Here is a 22,893-nt window from a genome sequence, read left to right on the forward strand (position 1 = left end):
GATGAAGTGACGACACACAGAGGCTATTGGGAGCAGCTCTCGAAAGCACTGGCAGGTGGAATTTCATAAACGGTGAGAAGGCAGGGATTGGTGTGTGTTTCGTTTTTGTTTGAGCAACGCATTGCCAGCCCTCGTGTGAGGGAATACATACTCAGAATTCCTTGGCATCCAGGGATGTTTAAAATTTAAGTCTTGTAAGATACCCAACCACAACTAATGTAGTATCCTGTTTTCCCTGGATTTTCACACAGGCTGGACACAGTAGCAACACATTTTTCTTCCCCCCACGGTACTTATGTTTGGGTAAGGAAGCAAGGAGACGGGTCTATGTCAGTTTCCCACTTCTACATGGATGCCTTATAAAATGCATTATTGATGTTTACTGCTTTTGTGCTAATAAGGAAACTTGAAAATTTGCAGAGAGCTAGAAGAGCTGATATTCGGGGCTTGATTATCTGGAAGTAGCTTAAAAGCACTGACCACAAGCTCTGGGAGGGCAGGAAACTCTGCTCGGCGTTCAACGTTCAGCTGTTAGATGGATGGAGGAGCTAGTCCTCACTTCTCTTTTCTGGCGACTTCTACTCAGTCCCGGGGAGCGTCTTGGCAGAGTCCTCTCTCTGGCAGGAGAGCAGCCGGGGCCATGCAGACACATCCTGGCCTCCCTCGGTGCCCAGATCTCACCTTCTGGGCTGGGCCGTGGTTCGTGCAGTTAATGGACCCACTAAGAGCCAGCTCTCCCATCAGCTCCACGTGGATAATCTGAGCTGACACTCGGCTCTCTTGCTTTCCTCTGATCTGAGTTCCCATGAGGCTGGCAACTCATTATAGCCACTCAATGTGGTTAAGAGGTCCTTCTCACATTACACGGCCCACCGCAGCGTGGCTTCCCAGGGAAGGAAAGGCATGGGATGAAATTGCACGGAAATGACTGGGGTTCCAGGCCGTGCCTGGGAAGGCAGAGGAGGCCGGCCGGTGCAGAGCACACTGGGATTGTGGACAGTGAGATGAACACAGCACATGTCTGGGGCTCAGAAGACAGAAGGCTCGGGGCACTGGACCCATAGATTAAAATAAACAAAGGTAGATAGACTGTGGGCTGACCCGGTGGCCCAGATGGTAAAGAATCCCCCTGCAATGCAGGAGTCCTGGGTTCGATCCCTGTGTCAGGAAGATCCCCTGGAGGAGGGCATGGCAATCCACTCCAGTATTTATGCCTGGAGAATTCCATGGACAGAGGAGCCTGGTGGACTACCAGGGGGTCGCAAAGAGTCGGACACAACTGAGTGACTGACACAACAACAACAACACAACTAAGTGCAATGACAGATCCATTATCAGCAGAAGGCAGAGAGGCTGAATGACAAGAGGCTATTCCTCTTGGCAACAGGTGGAGAGAAGAGTTTGTACTGGAGTGAGACTCCTGAAAGAAGTGAGGCTGGAGGAGACTCAGAGGGGTGGGCAGGCAGTGGAAAGCTTGTCTAAGAGACTTCAAGGGTCTGGTAGAAAAATCTTGAGAGCATCCCTCAAAATATGGTGAGGGCCAGGGTGACCTTTTGCAGCTGTCTGGCTAAATCCGGGTCCCAGAATCACTAGCAAATTCATAACACTGGCTTGGGGAAGGGGGTTAGGAGAAGAGTGAAAAGAAGGTTCAGAGACGGGAGCTTCCACCTGTATTTGGGTGAGTGGACCCGTGTGGTAGTCTTCAGGTTCGGGGGCCTTGAAGGACAGGCTGAGATCAGGATGAGCCCAGGGCCTGAGGCACAACAGGGGACAGGGAGTGAGGGCAGCTCCTCCAAGTGTGGCCAGAGGAATCCCAGATCCCACAGAGACCCCCGCAGAGCAGGAAGTGATGTCATGGATGTGAGTGCCAGGTTCTGCCTCCCTGGTGCTCAGGGAAAGAGGTCTAAGGGGAGCCAGGGAGCTCACCTCCTCCATCTCTAACATGATCAGTAGATATAGAAGGACAGTTCTCTACTGGTCCGTTTCCTCACAATGCTCAAGGACCCTTGCAAGCCTCCTTGCTCTGCTTAAACCCTCAACAAAGGCACAGAATCAGGTCACCTTAGAGGTTATAGGGCAGGAATTCAGCAGAGAATCCCAGAAACCACACAGGCTCTGGCATCAGGCAGGTCCGAGCAGGAGACAGGCTTTGTCAGTTGCCTTGGGCAAGTGAAGCAACCTGCGGGAGACTGTTCACTTGTCTGGAGAGTGGATGGTCAACTGCCGGTACACATCTCATTCACAGGAAGGATGCAATAACTTATGTGAAGCTCTCAGCTTCATGCATAATACCTCAGCGCTCAACATCCATCGGCTCAAAGGTCTAGGTGTGTGCCCAGCATGAAGCCTGGCACATGGCAGTCACTCCATCAAAGTTTATTTCTCCTTTTCCTTATTTTTCTCTGTCTCCTTTGGCTTTAAATCTCTGTAATCTCAACATACTCTCTTATTATCTTCAAACACATTCTAAGTGAAAAACAATGGACAGGACACACTTCACCCTTGAACAGGATACATTTTACCCTTTTTTCTTCACACACCACTGTCTTTGGAAGGTGAAGAAGAACTGCAGGATTTGCAAGGGCCAAAAAGCCTGTATTAGTTAGGCTACATCTCTGTCCTGCCCGGAGAGGGTTGCTATGGCACTCAGGCAAGGCCCCTCCTAACCAGGCCAAGGCAAGCGTGCCCACTTACCAGGGAAGGGGCAGGACAGCCTCAGCCTGTGCCCTAGGCTCTGGGGCTACCACACCAGCCCAGCCACTCTGCCTCTAACTGGGCAGCTTTGGGCAAATCTCTTCAGCTCTCATGCATATTAAAAAGCAGAGCGGTCATTTTGCTGACAAAGGTCTGTATAGTCAGAGCTATGGTTTTTCCATTTGTTGTGTATGGATGTGAGAGCTGGACCTTAAAGAAGGCTGAACACCAAAGAATTGATGCTTTCAAACTGAGGTGCTGGAGAAGACTCCTGAGAGTCCTTTGGACAGCAAGAAGATCAAATCAGTCAATCCTAAAGGAAATGAACCCTGAATATTCCCTGGAAGGACTGATGCTAAAGCTGAAGCTTCAATACTTTGGCCCCGTGATGCAAAGCACTGACTCACTGGAAAAGACCCTGAAGCTGGGAAGGACTGAGGGCAAGAGGAGAAGAGTCGACAGAGGACTAGATGGTTGGATGATCATTGACTCAATGGACGTGAGTTTGAGCAAACTCCAGGAGATAGTGAAGAACAGGGAAGCCTGGTGTGCTGCAGTCCAAGGGGTCGCAAAGAGTCAGACACGAATGAACAACTGAACAACAACAACAACTTCAGCTCTCCAGGTTGCCATTTCAGTGTCTAACAATTGATGGACCACGCCAGGTGAGCTCTGCTGCAGGGTGTTCCAGGTCTCACAACATGATCTGAAGAGATGACACCCAACTGCCAGGTCCAGTTGGTCCCCCGACTCCTGAGACTAAACTCTGAACATGAATGACAAGGCCTCAAGGTTACCGACTGACCCTCTCCCCCATCCATGCTTTGAATATGGACTTACCCGCTGCTTATCAGGGTCCACAAAGCGGATCCCAAAATAGTCTTTCTCCAGTAGATTCAGGTGGTGGCAGAGCAGGTCAAACAGGTATTGGCCTTTGGCATCTCTCTGCAAAGAAAGCAAGCTCCACTGAGAAACGGAGTGTAACTGTGTTTTGATGGTCATTAAAGGTCACTTGTGACAGTTGCGTGAGGATGTGAAAGGGATACATGTTCATAACCGTGTCCTCCCCGTTGTGATGGATTCAACATTCTTGAGAATTCTGAAGCTTTTAGCACCTGGAAGGAGCTCAAGAATCCTTCCTTCCACAAAGATGTCAGAGAAGGCAGACAGAGTCAGGTAGGCCCAGTCCCCTCCTCAAATGCACACAGCTTTCCTTGAGACTGTTGGGTGGAACATGCCGAGTCTAGCTTGTCTCCATCCCCATCACCAACCCCACAGATGAAGCCATCACCATCTCTCACCGGGGACCCGGCCAGAGCCTTCTAGCTGGTCCTCTGCTTCCGGTCTCTCCCTCGCTCCACACGGCAGCCAGGGTGACCACCATTTAGACAAACTTTTTTTTTTTTAACTGAATAAATAATGCAGGCACATAGTAAGATATTCAACCATACAAAAGCATATACTATGAAGAGTAAGTCTCCCTTGGACCTCACTCCCTGTGCTACAGTTCCCCACCCCAGGAACAACCCCTTACTAGCTTCTTGGGTATCTTTTTAATTTTTTTTTTGGTTTTGACTTTTTTCTTTTTAATTTGAAGAGGATTATCTGGAAGAGAAGCCTGATGAGGAAACTAAGACAGAAGTAAAGAAAACTTAGTGAAAAATCACTAAGTCACGTTTCTCAACTTTTCCACCATGAAGATCCTTAAGATGTATTTTTCAAACATTTTCAACTGTAACGCTTAGTTTAGAACATTTTATACTGCAAGCCAACACATGTATCCATATGTACATGTATATGTCACTTAATATACATGTACATGTGTTATGTATATACACACATAATTAAAACAACGTTCACAAAATGCTCTCCTTACTAGCAAGATGTAGGTTGATATTTTAAGTGCTATCTATGACTTCACTAAGGTAATTTCAGAACCTCTCCTGAGTTGTGACCTACAATTTGAAATACACTGTTAGAAGTTCTCTTCCCAAAAGTTCATCTCAAACTTGGATCTTCTTCTTCTTTTCTTGTGTATCTTTAATGTGGTTATATTTTATACCCAGGCAAGCCTATATATACACATATACGTCTTCTCTTTTTTAAAAAATCAGCGGCATATTTTATACTGTATTCTGTTTCTTGGGATTTTTCCCCACGTAGGGTCTCTTGTGACTCTTCCTGTAACAGCACATATACACACGCCTCACAGTTTTAAACTGCAGTGAGCACATTGTGATCTTTAATTACATTATCGCTCCTGCATAACGCTGTCAGCAAGGGGCTTGTCTTGCTCTCAGAACAAAATCCAAACTCTGATCGTGGCCTCAAGACCCTGCATAAGCTAGTTCCGGCTTCCTCTCTGAACTCCCCCAAACCATTCTCCCTCCTCTCTGGCCACAGTCTCTCTGCTCCTGAGCATGCCGAGGCTCTTCTGCATCTTTGCGTCCTCTCTGCCTAGGATGCCCTCCCTCCATCCTCATCTCCTTGAGGTCTCAGCTCACATGTCTCTGGTGCAGAAAAGTCTTTCCCATATAGAATGACCCCTCCTCGTCTCTTTGTAGGTCCTTTATTTATCCTGTTTATTTCCTTCACGGCACTGATCACAGTCTGTCAGTGTATTTGTTCATTATTTGTTTACTGATTTATCATCTGCTCCCTTTCTAGACTACAGTTTTCATTTTTTTTTTAGTTCTACCACTTTATTGCTACCAACCCATCTCCCTCCACCCTCGTGAACACATGCTCAGTCATGTAACCCCATGGACTGCAGCCCACCAGGCTCCTCTGTCCATGCACTTTTCCAGGCAAGAATACTGGAGTGGGTTGCCATTTCCTTCTCCTAGACTACAGTTTTCATGAGGGCAGAAGCTATCCCCCAGAATCCAGCACAGGGCTTGGCATATGGCAGGGACGTCCTCAATGCTTATTTGCTGAATCAGTGAATAGCAGGTGGAGGGGTGGCCAGAAGGTTTTACAGACTGTCAGGAAATTAGGTCCCTCACTTCTAAACCCATAACCTTCTCCTTCAGGGACCTGCCTGGAATGGGCTGGGAGGAGAATGACTTGCAGGTAAGTGTCAGGACAGCGGGAGCTCTGCAAGTCAGCGTCTCTGGGCCTCTCCCCAGTGGTCTCTGCAGCTCAGCCAAGATGCTCGTCTCTGGTGGATCTGTGTTTAGTGCTGCATCGAAATCAAGGTGGTCTTGTAAGATCTGAATCATCTCACCTGGGACAAGGCCCAAGGCCATGGGGCGTTATGGGAGGGCCTGGTCCTGCTCTAAGAATGGGCAGATCTTCAAGACCTCTTCAGAAGATTTACCCCTCAGAGACTTCCCTGATGGTCCTCTGGCTAAGACTCCATGTTCCCAATGCATGGGGACCAGGTTCAATTCCTAGTCGGGGAACTAGATTCCACATGCTGCAACTAAGAGTTTGCATGCTGCATCTAAGACCCGGTACAGCCAAATAAATAAAAATACATTAAAAAAATATAAAAGAAAATAGTTTACCCCTCATTATTTCCCTTCTGCCAGCTCACCTGATACTTTTCAAAAAGAACTAGGGCAGGATAATAGATCTCTCAGCGTGTATATTAAGAAGCTTATCCTTGCAGGATTGGAAGGACGAGCGAGGGGACAGCTCAACTAAGGAAGGCGGTGTCACGTGGGCACCTCTCCCTCCTCTTCTGCAGGCCTTGCACTCCCTCTCACGACACAACCCCGAGGCAGCAGTCCCCATTCTTACACCCTTGGGTCTCCCACCAGAAAAACCTACTCTCACAACAGAGCCTTGTTGTGACTCACCCTGGAACTTCAGCGTGACGGGCCATAAAACCAGATCTTTCAAAGGACTCTAAGAACAATTGTCATTGTGGGCAGGGCTGTCAACTCTTTCCTTACTGATCGACCGGAGGGTGAGAGAAGCTTAAACTCATTTTTAAACAGAGGAAATAGGCTTAACCCTATCTCAAGCAGCATGTCCTGTACTTATTCTCTCTCTCAAAGCAATTGAAATGGAATACTAAGAGACAGCGCATATTATGAACATTTTTCTCTACCAATTTTCCTTTGTACCAAGCTGGCTACTACACTGTGATCAGCTGGGGGTGAGGTTTCTTTTTTTTTTTTTTTAATCAAAGTATAGTTGATTTATAAGATTATGTTAGTTTCAGGTGAAGAGCACAGTGATTCAGCATTTTGGCAGGTTATACCTCATGATAGGTTATTACAAGGTAATGGGTGTAATTCTCTGCATGATATAGTATATCCCTGTTGCTTACCTATTTTATATATGGTGGTGGTTTAGTCGCTAAGTCGTGTCTGAGTCTTGCGACCCCATGGGCTGTAGCCTGCCAGGCTCCACTGTCCATGGGAATTCTCCAGGCAAGAATACTGGAGTGGGTTGCTGTTTCCTTCTCCAGGGGATCTTCCTGACCCAAGAATTGAACCAGGGTCTCCTGCATTGCAGGCGGATTCTTTACCAACTGAGCTATGAGGGAAGCCCTATAGTAGTCTGTTAATCCGACACCCCTAATTTGTCTATCCTGGGGTGAGTTTTTTAGATTGATTATTTATTTATTTATTTATTTTGTGCTGGGTCGTCATTGCTGCACTTGGGCTTTCTCTAGTTGCAGGCTTCTCTTGCTGTGGAGCTGGGCTCCAGGGTGTGTGGGCTCAGCAGTCGTGGCAGACAGGCTTAGTTGGCCCTCAGCGTGTGGATCTTCCTGGACCAGGGATGGAACCTGTGCCTCCTGCGCTGGCAGGCGGATTCTTAACTTCTCTGGCCAGGGAAGTGCCCTGGGGGCAGCTTTAATAGCTGAAGAAGTTGGCTTTCTTGCACACAACAACCATACTAGCAGGAGCCTGAGGCAGCCATGGGGAAATTGTGCTTCTGTGATAGAAATCACACAGACTTTTAAATAAGAACTACGTCTTCCATAAAAACAACTTAGTCTCACAAGTTGGTGGCTCAAATACACTTGCATGGCTCTTAGCTGGTAAGAACATTAAGTTCGGTAGATCCAACCTTGGAGTTGTTCCACTTCACAGGAAGGAAAAGGAAGCACTGGCTTTTCTCCAGGTAGTCACAAAAAACAACAACAATATCAGCCACACATGTACATCCCCGTATCAGTACAAAAGGGTCTTTTCCTATTTCCCAGCATCTGGTGAAAACCCTGCTCCCCACCATGAAGTGAGAGTTCTCTCAGGTTCCTGCCTACCCTACCTGTGGTGGACGCATGGTTTTGAGCTAGTCATGGAGACTAATGAAGACAAGCATCTTCCTTGCTGTGTCTCCAAGGCTGGAGGGAAGGAGGGGAGGGAGGCGTGGGCAGAGCTCTTCCTTAGAGCAGAACCCCATGGAGTTTAAATTCCCAGCAGAAACACAAAGGCGGCACTGGGGCACCTGCCACGCAGACTTGCAGTCACCCCTCCCTTGGAGCACTGGGACTGTGGCTGGTGGCCGGGCCCCAGGCAGCCTTTGGGGGAAGTCACATTCAGGGGGACCTCGTGGTGGGTCCCCACAACAGGCCTCTGGCAGGGCCTAGCGTTTGGAGATTGAAAACTTCCTGGCCTGCACTTACAGATGCCCGCCGTGTCCCAGGAGTCCCTCTCCGTGGTCTCCGCGGCTTAAGCGGGGGGCTTTCCGGACTATTCTCTGGCAGCCAGCCTTCTCCTCTGGTGGGATGGCAAAGCCCAGTGAGCCCACCTCCTTCCCCCTTGGCCGCCGTCGCCCTGGTGCCACGCTCACCCGGGTGCTCTGTGCTGGATGTTGTGCCATTGATTACACTGGGGAAACAGGCGCTCACGCTGACAGGTGATTACTGTTTAGTCACAGAATCGGGGCTCCAAGCCCGAGGCCGTTTATCTTCGGGACAAGCGAGCCGAGGCAGAGCGCCTGAATCCAGCTAAATCTCGGAGGTTATTCTCCTCACAAGGACATGAGTAAGGGCAAAACAGCATATGCAGCACCCATCTAAGACATAAATTTACATTTTATGAACCACAGTAGTACCTACACACATATTTAAAAATGGTAGTGCATAGACAGGCAACCTCTTAATTCTGTCTAGACGGTGTCCAGAATGATGCATGAGCCCCTCAGGTCCGTTCTGCAGCTCTGAGGTCTGGAGAATTCATACTCGTGTGCCTTCCTGGAGTGCCTGGTCTGGTTCTCCACGGTTTGTCTATTCTCCAGTGAAAGCATTGAGGCAGGAGGCAGGCCTGGGCCAGTGACCTAAACTGTTCAAGGTTAATCGCATTTTCTGCCTTACAATCAATACCCCTGGGCAGGAGAACAGGCTTTTTTTTTTTTTAAACCCATCACAGGGTCGCTCCCAGGGACTCTGGCCTGGTGCACCTGAACAGAGGGGCTAACATGTAGAAAGCCCCCTACTCACTGGGCTTCACCCTGTGCAATCCCACTTATCTGGAAGGCAGGCAGACTGTAAGTGCCAACTACCTGAGTCATGAAGAGGGCAAGAGACACCAGACCCTCCCCAGATCCTGGGTCCCAGGCAGTTAAGGGGACGATACAATATATATATGCCATGGCTTCAGGGCCCTTTGAGAAGGTAGAGGGGAGATGGAGGGTTGCAGGAGGTGGCACCAGCTCCCCTGTCCCCAAAACACAAGAGTCCAGGGGTGTGGAAAGGCCATGCCAGGATGGAAGGAGCAACAGTGGAATGAGTTGTCCTTGGGGGTCTCAGAGGGATGAGGCACCGGGGTGGGAGGAAACCCTAGCCTCTGTTCTGCCTTAACTTTACATTCCTTGTGGGCCCAAGACTGGCTTTCTCATCCGTGTCCTCCAAGGGCATGAGGGCGCCACCAGCTGCCAGGTTCAGGAGCAGATGCTGAAAGTACTTTAATGTCACAGGGGGACAGCCACGTTAGCTCATCTTCTCAGGGCCAGGGCGTGAGCACGCGGAGCCGAGCAGTGTGAATCAATTCCTGCGGTGCCGTTCTGCCCTGGTGTTTGCACACTACAGCGGCCGGGCCTTCTGGGGCACAGACGTGACCAGCAGGGCCCTGGATTGCTTCACCGCTGCACTTTCCATTTCCATTTTCTTTGAAGGGCCAGAACTCCTGCCAAGCTCTGGGCCCAGGAGCCCACTTTTCTTGCTTAGTTGTAAACCAACAAAATCTGTCCAGGAACTGCTGAGGCTGCAGTTAGACAAGCAGCCGGCCTGCTCCGGGAGGAGATGGGGTGGTCGGGGGGTGGATGTTCAACTCCATGGAGAAATGCCGGGCAGATCAGGGCAGGGCCGGAGAGGGGCCCTCGCTCCTGACTCTCAGCGGAGACAGACTCCAGGGCTTGGCAGCAAGGCTGGGGCCCGTGCAGGCACTTGGTATCTAGACTGTAGCACCAGGAGGTCCCAGCACCGCCCTGGGACCAGTGGTCATGTGGCCCCTTGGGGGAGAGACCGGGGCCTAAGGAGGGAAGTCGGAGTTCAGACGGAGAAAGGAACGGCACGCACCCGGACTCCTGCAGCCACCTGCCCGGCAAGTCCTTAATAAACGCAGTGCCTTCTTGAACCAATAGCCCGCCCCTCCCCACTCTACAGGCAGACTGAGAGAGTCGGGGTGCTTTCCATGACGCAAAGAGCTATCAGTAGGTTCTGATGCCAGGCGTGGAGCCTCAGGGAGCCCCGCTGGCCGTCCTGGCTCGGGTCAGCTTGGCGCCACGTGGCGTGGTGGGCAGAGGACGTGCACGCAGGGCAGGGCAAACACATTCCATCTGCAACACGGAGGTCCCCGTGCCCAAGTCAGCGTCATGGGAGGGAGGGCTACACGTTCTGTCAGCACAGATGGCCCAAGCCAGACTCCACAGGGGCGATTAAGATCCTCTGAGCAGACCCCTCAAAGCGGCTGTCAGACAGCTCGCAAGAGCAGGGCAAAGGAGAGGGCGAAACTTATTGAGTTATCAGTGATGATGTTTCACAGCCAAGGAGCCCCTGCTCCTGTGTGGACTCCTTGTACTTGGGGAAGTTACCAGAAAGAAAGAAAAAAAAAAAATCTGAGCTGAGCCTGAAGAAGAGCAAGCGTGTCCATCTTTCCTACGCTGGGGCCACCTTTATAAGTAAAGTGACTCTTAGAAGTGTCATTGTTTCTTGCTGCTGATTGAATAAGTTTCAGTTGTATTTTTCCAGCCAGTATTGAATATCTCAGTGGACTAGTCATGTCACAGCTGTAGAACTACGAAAACTCAGCCAAGCTTGTTAGGGGAAAAAGAAACAAACAACTCAGCATTATGTGTGAAGCTCATATTCTCTCTTTCTTACACACACACACACCCTCTCATAAAACTATGCCTTCTATACAACATTATGTCAGATGTCAGGTAATTTGTAAGGAAAGCCCAGCATTTGGGGGGCAAATAAACACTCCCTTGGAATGTAAACTGGTACAGCCACTATGGAAAAGAGTGCAGAAGATCTTCAAAAAACTAAAAATAGGGTCTTCCTTGTTGGTCCAGTGGTTTCACCTTGCGAGGCAGGGGACATGGGTTTGAGAAACTTAGCCCGCATGCCACAACTACTGAAGCCCATGCTCCGTAACTGGAGTCTGTGCACAGAAGTGAAAGATCCTGCACACTGCAACTAAGACCCAACACAGCCCAAGACATAAATTAACTTAAAAAACTAAAAAAACTAAAAGTAGGGTTGCCATGGGATCTAGCAATCCCACTCCTGGGCATATATCTGTACAAAACTACAACTCAAAAGACGGTAAAGAATCTGCCTGCAATGCTGGAGATCTGAGTTTGACCCCTGGGTTGGGAAGATCTCCTGGAGGAGGGCATGGCAACCCACTCCAGTATTCTTGCCTGGAGGAGAATCCCCATGGACAGAGGGACCTGGTGGGCTACAGTCCCTCGGGCCGCAAAGAGTTGGACACGACTGAGCGACGAGGCACACATAATTCAAGAAGATAACATGCACCCCTACACTCACAAGCAGGGCTATTCACAACAGTCAAGACATGGAAACAAGCTAAAAGTCTGTTGACCCATGAATGGGTAAAGAGGACAGGCAACACACACACAAGGGAATACTACCCAGGCATAAAGGGGGAAATTCTGCCATTTGCAGCTACATGGATAGATCTAGAGATTATCATATTAAGTGAAGTCAGAAAGAGAAAGACAAATACCATAAGATATCACTTTTATGTGAACTCTAAAACATGGCACAAATGAACTTATCTGTGAAACAGAAACAGACTCACAGAGAGAACAGACTCGTGGCTGCCAAGGGGGAGGGGAGAGGGGGAATGGATTGGGAGTTTGTGACTAGCAGATGCAAACTATTATACACAGAATGGATGAACACCAGGGTCCTACTGTATAGCACAGGGAACTCTATTCAATATCTTGTGATAGACCATAATGGAAAATAATATTAATAAGAATGTATATGTGCATAACTGAATCACTATGCTATATAGCAGCAATTAGCACAACATTGTAAATCAACTACTTCAATAAAACAAATTAAAAAAAACAAATTACTTAAAAAAAAAGACATCCCCTTGCTAAAGACAGTAAACTGACAATACATTTTATTGTCTTTTTTTTTTTCCCCCCAAAGGGCAAATGCACATGCTATTTGTCAAGCCCAGGAATTTCTGGGGTTAAGGGGAGTGGCCTGTGTGGCCAGGGTCAGGAGCGCCGTGTCAAGCTCAGCATCCTCACTGGTTCTCATAATCCTGCAGCCTTTCCCTCAGCCTCTCTGACCCTCAGCAGGAAACTGTTTATTGGCCACTACCGAGAAACGTGGTGAATTCTCAGTGGGACACATCCCATGATGAAAGAGGCCAGGATTTCTAAGTCCTGTTACAATCTCCTTTTCAATTATCCTATCAGGTCACTTGTATTCCCTTGGAGTTGAGGTGGAGGCAAACAGAGCAGAGAGGGGAAGGGCTCTGGGGAGGTTCACTGAGGATGAGCCCTGGGCTTGGAGCCAAAGCCCTGCTCTGGCACTCCTCAGCTTGTGACCTCGGACCTGTCCCTTAATCTGTCTGAGCTTCTGTTTCTTTAGCTACAAAACAAGGTTAACACTACATCTCTCAAAGGATTACTACGAGGATCAAAACCAGAGACATACAGGCATAAGGACCCTGTGCATTTTTCCGACTAACTTCCTCTGCCTCCTGTAACCTCTTCTTCCTTTAGGCTGAGTGGACTTGTACATGACAAGGCCTTAGTGACGAGGCTATGTTCTCCCTGGACAAGAACACTCAGGTGAGGCCTGGCTACATGTCCACCTTTGCAGCACCCCAGAGCTTGTGGGGATGGCCACCACTTTGGAAATGTTCTCCATGGGGCTCTCAAGGCACAGATTTGCATCTTGTCCTTATCCCAAAGTTATTTTTCCCAGACAAGGTCAGAAGCAGAAAATATCAAATATATGAAATTAACCCAAACCCTTTGGAGGCTTGGCAGAACAAATAAAACTCAAAGTTAGTAGAAGGAAAGAAATCATAAAGATCAGAATAGAAAGAAAGTAGAGATGAAGAAAACAATAGAATGGATCAATGAAATTAAAATCTGGTTCTTAAAAAAGATAAACAAAATTGATAAACCTTTAGCCAGACTCATCAAGAAAAAAGACAGAGGGCTCAAATCAAGAAAATTATAAACAGAAAAGGAGAAGTTACAAGGGACAGCACAGAAATACAAAAGATCATAAGAGACTACTACAAGCAACTATAGGCCAATAAAATGGACAACCTAGAAGAAATGCACAAATTCTTAGGAAGGTACAAACTTTCAAGACTAAAGCAGGAAGAAATAGCAAATATGAACATTCCAATCACAAGTACTAATATTGAAACTGTGATTAAAAAACTCCCCCAAAAAACAAAAGTCCAAGACCAGATGGCTTCACAGATGAGTTCTATCAAATATTTAGAGAAGAGTTAACATCTATCCTTATGAAGGTCTTCCAAAAAATTGCCAAGGAAGGAACATTTCCAAGCTCATTCTTTGAGGCTATCATTACCCTGATACCAAAACAAAAGATATCACAAAAAAGAAAATTATAGGCTAATATCACTGATGAAAACAGATAGAAAAATCTTCAACAAAATACTAGCAAACCAAATTCAACAATACATTTAAAGGATCATAAACCATGATCAAGTGGGATTTATTTCAAGGATGCAAGGACTCTTTAATATATGCAAATCAATCAATGAGATACACTACATTAACCAACTGAAGAATAAAAACCATATGATCATCTAATATAGATGCAGAAAAAGCTTCTGATAAAATTCAGCATCCATTTATGTTAAAAAGTCTCCAGAAAGTGGGCAGAAAAGTTTCTCCAGAAACCTACCACAACATAATAAAAGCCATATACAACAAACTGACAGCTAACATTCTCAATGGTGAAAAACTGCAAGTATTTCCTCTAAGTTTAGGAATAAGACAAGGGCACTCATTCTCACCACTTTTATTCAACATAGTTTTGAAAGTCCTAGCCATGGCAATCAGAGAAAAATAAAAAAGAAATAAAAGGAATCCAAATTGGAAAAGAAGTAAAACTACCAACTATTTGCAGATGACATGATACTGTACATAGAAAATCCTAAAGACATGACCAGAAAACTACTAGAACTCATCAATGAATTCAGTAAAGTTGCAGGATACAAAATTAATACATAGAAATCTCTGATACTCCTATACACTGACAGTGAAAGATCAGAAAGAGAAATCAAGGAAACAATTCCATTTACTATTGCATCAAAAAGAATAAAACACCCAGAAATAAACCTAAGGAAGCAAAAGACCTGTATGCAGAAACTATAAGACACTGATGAAAGAAATAAAAGATGATACAGATAGAGAGCTATACCATGTTTTTGAATTGGAAGAATCAATATTGTCAAAATGACTGTACTACCTAAAGTAATACATAGATTCAATGTATTGTCTATCAAATTACCAATGGCATTTTTCACAGAATTAGAACAAAACATTTTACAATTTGTATGGAAACACAAAAGACTCCGAACAGCCAAAGCAATCTTAAGAAAAAAAAAAAGGAAGCTGGAGGAATCAGGATTCCTGACTTCAGACTATACTATAAAACTACACTGATCAGAACAGTTTGGTACTGGCACAAAAACAGAAATATAGATCAATGGAATATACAGACAGTCCGGAGATAAACCCACATACCTATGGTCAACTAATCTATGACAAAGGAGGCAAGAATATACAGTCTCTTCAATAAGTGGTGCTGGGAAAACTGGACAGCTACATGTAAAAAATGAAAATTAGAACACTAACTCCATACACACAAAAAATTCAAAATGGATTAAAGACCTAAATGTAAGGCCAGACACTATAAAACTCTTAAAGGAAAACATAGGCAGAACATTCTCTGACACAATTTTGCAGCAGTATCTTTTTTGATCCACTGCCTAATGAAAATAAAAACAAAAATAAACACATGGGACCTAATTAAACTTAAGTTTTTGCACAGCGAAGAAAACTATAATCAAAATGAAAAGACAACCCATAGTAGGGGAGAAATATTTGCAAATGAAGTGCCCAACAAGGGATTAATATCCAAAATATACTAACAGCTCATGCAGCTCAATATCAAAAAAACAAACAACTCAAGCAAAAATCTCTGGGGAAGGTGAAAGAGGAGAGTGAAAATGCTGGCTTAAAACTCAATATTAAAAAAACTAAGATCATGGCATCTGGTCCCATCACTCCATGGCAAATAGATGGGGGAAAAAATGGAAACAATGACAGATTTAATTTTCTTGGGCTCCAAAATCACTGCAGATGGTTACTGCAGCCACGAAATTAAAAGATACTTGCTCCTTGAAGAAAAGCTATGACCAACCTAGACAGCATATTAAAAAGCAGAGACAAAAATTGGAACGATACAGAGAAGATTAGCATGGCCCCTGCGCAAGGATGACACGCAAATTCGTGAAGCGTTCCATATTTTTAAAAAAAAAAGAAAAAAAAAAAGCAGAGACATTACTTTGCCAACAAAGGTCCATATAGTCAAAGCTATGATTTTTCCAGTAGTCACATATGGATATTAGATTTAGACCATAAAGTAGGCTGAGCACCGAAAAATTGATGCTTTCTAACCATGGTGCTGGAGAAAACTCTTGAGAGAGCTCTGGACAGCAAGGAGATCAAACCAGTCAATCCTAAATTATTCACTGGAAGGACTGATACTGAAGCTGAAGCTCCCCATACTTTAGCCACCTGATGTGAAGAGCTGATTCATTGAATAAGACCCTGATGCTGAGAAAGACTGAGGAAAGAAGGAGAAGGGGGCAACAGAGGATGAGATGTTTGGATGGCCTTGTTGAATTAATGGATGTGAGTTGGAGCAAACTCTGGGAGATAGTGAAGGACAGGGAAGCCTGGCATGCTGCAGTCCATGGGGTCGCAAAGAGTCAAGACACGACTCAGTGACTGAATAACAACAAACAAAAAGCAGGTAGGAGGTCTACATAGATATTTCTCCAAAGACCACTCAGATGGCCAAAAAACACATGAAAAATGCTCAATAATTGCTAATTATTAGAGAAATGCAAATCAAAACTATAATAAGGTATTACTTCACACCGGTCAGAATGGCAAAAAAACCTGCAAACAATAAATGCTGGAGAGGGTGTAGAGAAAAGGGAACCCTCCTACACTGTTTGTGGGAATGTAAATTGATACAACGATTATGGAGAACAGTATGGAGGTTCCTTAAAATCTAAACATAGAACTACCATATGATCACAATCCTACTCCTGAGCATATACCCAGAGAAAACCATAGTTTAAAAAGATACATGCACCCCAGTGTTCACTGACGCACTGTCTTCAATAGCCAAGACATAGAAGCAATCTACATGTCCACTGACAGGGGAGTGGCTAAAGAAGATGTGGTACATATATACGATGGAATATTACTCAGCCATAAAAAAGAACAACATAATGCCATTTGCAGCAGCATGAATGGACCTAGGGATTCTCATATTGAGTGAAGTAAGACATATAGAGAAAGACAAATATCATATGATATTGCTTATATGTGGAATCTAAAAAACAATGGTACAGATGAACTTATTTACAAAAGAGTGATAAATCAAGTCACAGATGTGGAAAACAAATTTACAGTTACCCGGGGGGAAAGGGATAAATTGGGAGATTGGGATTGATATAGACACACTACTATATATGAAATAGATAACTAATAAGGACCTTCTGTACAGCATAGGGAATTCTACTCTATACTCTCTAATAACCTAGACGGGAGAAGAATCCAGTGGACTTCCTCCTGGAGTCCGCAGATGACTGCCCATCCTGCTGTCAGGTGAAGGGGGAGGTAGGGACAAGTAGAGCTCACGGCTCCCAGTTAGGATGCCCAAGGTCCCTGGAGCTCACCCAGTCACTCACAGCTGCTGGCGTCCTTAGCTAGGACCAGACTGGTCATTCTCAAGGCTTCTCCTGAGAAGGACAGCCAGGGCCTCCCTTGAAAAGTCTCTCATCAGAGCAGACAGGACTCTGAGGGAGGGCTCCAGGGCCAGCTCTTGGTCTCTGGTCCCACTGATGGATGCCCTACCCCCTCTCCCAGCACTGAGTGGAGATAACTTCATTGGAACAGCAAAACTGGAAGTCCCAGGAGAGGGGTGAGACAGCTGGGGCCAGAAGACAAGCAGATGGTGGGAAGATGGTTTACTGTGCAAATGCTGAGGCCGGGGGAAGCAATAGGGCAAACCCCAAATCTCCCAACAGCAGCTATGTCAGTGGTGGAGCGGGGTGGAGAGGAGAGGTGAGGTAGGAGGCAACGACTAGCTCTTTTGAAAACAGAGTTTCCTTAATAAATTCAGCACCGTACCATGCTCTGGACCAGTGGTGCCAACTGGAGCCTGTACTGGAACCACCTGGAAAGTTGTTAAAACAGAATGCTATGCCCCTCTTCTAGACTATCTGGTTTTGTGGGTCTGCAGGAGGCCTAATGAGATCCAGTGATGCCAAAGCTGATGGCCTGGGGCTCACAGGGCTAGATCCACCCTTCTCCAGCACCTGTTGGTCACTAGCAGCTTACAGGGCAAAGCCTGCCGGAGTATGGGGGAGAGAAAGTAGGTATTTGAACTCCATGAAAATCCAGGTCTGTTGGTACGATTCTCACTTTTATTTATCTTTCACGTTCTCTTGTACCAAGAGTACCAACTTCAGTGCCCTAGGCTTGGGAATTTAATACTAAGAGGCACTCTGTTCCTTCCTGCCAGGTTTCCAAATTCTGCCTTTCATGACAGTGGGCAGCTGCCCAATTCTGGCTGCAAAGTTCAAGTCCCCAATTACCATCTACTTTCAATGGCTAAGTAGCACAAAATTCACTGCCCTTTTGCCATGAACTAGATCATCAGAAAATAAAGCTGGCAGGTATCATCAAACCCAATTCAGAGAAAGAGCTCCCTTCTCGCCTCAGTTCTGCCAGGGGCTGGAGTCTGTTCCAGAACTCTTCTCTCCTGGCCTCCAGGGGTCTCTTGTCCAGGAGGTGGGCTGGGAGCTGCCCCAGACCTCTGCCTGCTGCTGCCTCCTCCCCGATCTGCGCTCCTTCAGCTTCTCAGTCAGCCCTCTGTCTGGGCTGTCATGACCAACAAGTCTTCTCCTTTCTCTTTGCTGGGAGAGGATACAGACGCGCCTCTATCAGGGGATGGGGAAGTGGATGGGGATGAGATGGGTTCCATGCCAGGGATGCAAGTCTTCTGTGTTCAGCTTTGAGCAGGGAGCTGGGGCATGAGGGAGTAAGGAAAGGCAAATCCTGAGTGCCATCTCTTTGGCAAGTCATCTCTCTCTCTCAGCCTCAGTTTCCCTCTGTCTAAATGATCTCATGTCCCCTTGTGGCCCAGAGTCCTTGATTCTCTTTTCAGTTGACCAGAGTTATCACGCTCCAGGTTTGTCTTAAGTGAGGATTAAAAAAGGGAGTTGGGGAAAAAAGGGTAAATCCAGTAATTTTACAAAGTAATGTTTATTAAGACATTTATTGCTAGTTTAATTAATTTAAAAAAACTCAGGGCCATTGCTCAAAGTAAATGGGAAGAGTAACTAAACAATTCATTCAATTCTGGAAACTGCCTCTAGCAGGTCTGAGACAGTGAAGACCATTTACGTGAAACTATTATAACTCAATGAGTCTGGTCATTTTACATTCTGCTGTGAACTACGGAAAAGTCCTCTTAGATCCTTCCAGGGAAAGGGAAACACAGCTCTGCTTCCAGGAAGGTCTAGCTGGGTCCCTGCCATTGGAAAGGGAATTAAAAGTTCAATACTGGAAAAGACTAATCATTGCATCTGCGTAATTATATTGATGTGAATCTCAGAGCCAAGTTCCTTTCAGGGAGCTGATGTTGGAAAACACTGCCATGCTCCTAGGATCATGGGGAATAGAATTCAGGATGTTTTTAATTTCTGGAAATTATCAGACATCTCCCTATGGGCAAATTTCATGTCTCTAGGTGTTTCTTCTTTCTCTCACAGTTTTTCTGATGCTCTGCCTATCTTTCTAAAACACTTCCTGACACCTGGCCAAGGTGCCCAGGATCTTTGGGCTTCAGATCAACAGGTGATAAATAACATAGGATTGGATACCCGCCTTATCACTTGTCACAGGCTACACAGGAAGTGGCTCTAGAATGGGGTTTAGCACACAGGATGTTTTTAAGGAGTGCTCGTGGAATTGACACTCATGGAAAGAAAGCTGGACTGGGCAGAGGGAGAAGGCAAACTGTGAGGCAGGCCGGGTGTTGACTTGGCTGAACCACGGTGAGCTCTGGAGCTAGAATGGTCCTTCAGAACCAAAACAGCCAGGCCTTGTATACCCCTCCCTGGGCAATCACGGGATGTGGACCACTGCCAATGGCACCCCCTGGGGGATTGGGCGGGACATCAGAATCCATTATGTCACTCTCAACACAAAACCAAAATCATAATTACTGTTTCTTAAGAGAAATGTGCATAACAGTCTACAAACATTCTCTCTAATTCTAACAATTCCATTTGAAAGGTTTCTATTAATCTTATTTTACAAAAGAGGAAACCAAGGCCTAATGAGTTAAATGGCATATCTAGGACCATACAACTAGTGTACGGGGGCTCAGTTTCAGGCTTGCCTTGCCCCAGTGTTCACATCCTTCCATTATCCTGGACTCCCATCTATCAGTTTTTCTCATATGGCCCCTGTGGAAGGAACCTATGGCTCCATCCTTCCATGCACTTTAGGGTTGGATTTATATCCTTGGACTTCATGTCCAAATGCATAGCTAAAGCCCACTGCTTGAAATTTTTTATGCCTCTCAGACCTGGGCACTATTGGCCTGCTTCAAGCAGAAAACCACTTCTGGGACCTTCCCTTGTGGCCCTGTGGTTAAGAATCCAGTTTCCAATGCAGGGGACATGGGTTTGAGCCTTGGTTGGGGAACTAAGATCCCACACACTGTGGGGAAACTAAGACTGTGTGCCACAACGAAGACCCAGTGCAACCAAAATTACAAAAAAAGAAAGCCATTCCTGCTGGAAAAAGAGACGCCAGTCTTTTCCAAGAGGCTAAGCAAATGGGGAAAACTCCTCAAAACCTAACAGGAAACCAATAACTTACTCAATGGTGTTTGAAAATGATGAATAAGAAATAAGCAGCATTTAAAGCCAGATTTCTTATGTTTTTTTCTTTTAGATTTTTTGTTTTTGAGGGGATCAGAACATTTTCAAATCTTTATACACAGGAGGTTAGAGATCAGCTGGTAATGAACCCTGAATCCCCTAGATAGGGGAGCTGAGCCAGGGGCTGGGTGTCACATGAGAGGTCACACGCGCTCTTTCCATCCCCCTAAAGGCTATTATCAATCTTATTCTTCCTTTGTACACTCCAGACATCCTTAATCTTGAATACAAGTACAGGCCAGAGGAAGTCATCAGTTCATAGCAAGACATGTTGCTGCCCCAGCAAAATGATGCATTGATGGCAAGTTTATTGGGCTCTGTGGGTCTTTCTCCTCAGGTAGAGTGTCTAAACATGTTGTTCTCCAAGGTGCTCCTTTTAACTTATCAAAGGCGTCTACCTAGGAAAGCAGGTGACATCAAACTGCGTAAGAGGACAGAGCCAATGGAACGGGGTCTAAGCAGTCTCTCTGTATGGTCAAGTCCTTCCTGCACCTCATGCAAGAATTCTTTTGATGTTTTGAGAGAACAGCATTGAAACATGTATATTATCTAGGGTGAAACAGATCACCAGCCCAGGTTGGATGCATGAGACAAGTGCTCGGGGCTGGTGCACTGGGAAGACCCAGAGGGATGGGGTGGGGAGGGAGGTGGGAGGGGGGATCGGGATGGGGAACACATGTAAATCCATGGCTGATTCATGTCAATGTATGACAAAAACCACTACAATACTGTAAAGTAATTAGCCTCCAACTAATAAAAATAAATGGAAAAAAAAAGAATTCTTTTGAAGCCATATGATTGATACCTCATCTCCCTGCCCAGGAGGACTCCAGAGGTGGAAGAGTGAAGGGGTGATCCTCCCCATTTTCCCTTCACTAGAGGTGAACCTTATTTTGGCGAGAGGAAGAATTTCTCACACATCAGGAGATAAATTTCCTAACAGAGGTATGTACCGGGAAAGTGGGACGGAATGAGACTACCAGAAAGATCTCACAAAGGAAGGGACTGGAAACCGAGTCCTGTATGATGCACGGAGCTTGCCAGCCCACGAGAGGGAGAAACGCGCGGAGAGCAGCGCGTCCGGAGCAGGGCACGTCCTAGGGGCTTTACCACCTGCCGCCGCACAGGGTCTGCTGCCGGAGAGCAAGGTGAAATACAGAGAGGCAGATAAGGCTCAGGTGCTGAATGGCTGCATATGCTATGCTAAGGACTTTGTTCTGTCAGGGATGGCAAGGGGTGCCAAGATTTTAAGTGGGAATTAAGATGTAAACGGGTTTCATGTTGATGGAGGATTAGAAGATGGTAAGACTCTAAGAGAGTTTGAAATAAGTCAGAAAGAAAAAAATGAATATTGTATATTAATGCTTAATATGGAATGTAGAAAAACGGCATAGATGATCTTATTTACAAAACAGCAATAGAGACACATAGAGAACAAGTGTAAGGACACCAAAGAGGGAGGGGGTGGGGTGGGAGGAATCAGGAGATTGGGATTGACCTATATACATTATTGATACTATGTATAAAACAGATAACTAATGAGAACCTAATGTATAATTCAGGGAACTCAACTCAGGACTCTGTGGTGACCCAAATGAGAAGGAAAACCAAAAAAAGAGGGGATATGTATATATGTAGAGCTGATTTACTTTGCTGTACAGTAGAAACTAACAATATTGTAAAGCAACTATACTCCAATAAAAATTCATTTAAAAACAAGACTCTCTGTTTCAAAAAGGAAGATCAGATAGAAAGTCATTGTAACAATACACATGAGCCTTTTAAAAAAAACTATTTCCAAATTTTTGTTGGCTGTGCTGCCTAGCATGTAAGATCTTAGCTCCGCATCCAGGGATCAAACCATGCCCCCTGCAGTGGAATCACAGAGTCCTAACTACTGGATGGCCAGGGAAGTCCCCTGATGAGCTTTGATGGACACACAGACTAAGATAATGATGATGAGGATAAAAATAGGATAGATCAAAGAAATAGTTAGGTGGTAGAATACACAGTGCTTCAGTGACAAATATGAAGAGAGGTGTGACTGACAAGTAGAACTGGAAGGCAAGGTCCACTATTTCAGTTCAGTAAGGAGCCTGGGAGAATAGGTTGAAAAGTTATCTTTAAATTGAGCATTATCACAATGACTTTGGTGAGTGGGTCATTAATTCTTCCAAGACCCGACTACTGAATTAATTAAGGAAATAATTAAGAATTCTCAGATCAGTCATTAGTTTATTTTTAGAGCACAGTGGTTTTGGCAAATCTTGTCTTAAAAAAAATAAGTTTACTAGAATACATTTCCTCCTTATAGGTAACACTGTTGAATTCAATTATTAAGACACAGAAGTCATGTTTGTATGAACAGAGCTTCGTACATTTCTTTAAAGTTAGCTTTAGATGCTCTCCTGTGATTTTCCATAGTATTCTGGGCATACCACCCCTCTCAAGATGTAATGATCTACTAATTTGTCATGGGGGCAGGGTGGGGGGACAGGGACCT

The 22,893-nt window shown here is 45.7% G+C and overlaps 1 protein-coding gene and 1 non-coding gene across 5 annotated transcripts in view; one reads left to right on the forward strand and one right to left on the reverse strand.

Annotated features, from left to right (window-relative positions):
• Nucleotides 1–22,893, reverse strand: part of FRMD5 (FERM domain containing 5) — a 333,295-nt gene that overhangs the window by 41,654 nt on the left and 268,748 nt on the right. For 3 of the 4 annotated variants that reach the window (XM_061159286.1, XM_061159287.1, XM_061159285.1), the window contains exon 2: nucleotides 3,535–3,639. In XM_061159286.1, coding sequence (XP_061015269.1) covers nucleotides 3,535–3,639 — 105 coding nt within the window. Of the gene's footprint in view, nucleotides 1–480; nucleotides 2,568–3,534; nucleotides 3,640–22,893 lie in introns of those variants that run through there. The other variant, XM_061159288.1, reaches the window with a different exon arrangement.
• Nucleotides 15,567–15,668, forward strand: LOC133068542 (U6 spliceosomal RNA). Its single transcript, XR_009695521.1, has one exon. It is a non-coding gene; the product is annotated as a U6 spliceosomal RNA (small nuclear RNA).

Source organism: Dama dama, chromosome 13 (assembly GCF_033118175.1).
Source record: "Dama dama isolate Ldn47 chromosome 13, ASM3311817v1, whole genome shotgun sequence".
Classification (NCBI taxonomy): domain Eukaryota; kingdom Metazoa; phylum Chordata; class Mammalia; order Artiodactyla; family Cervidae; genus Dama; species Dama dama.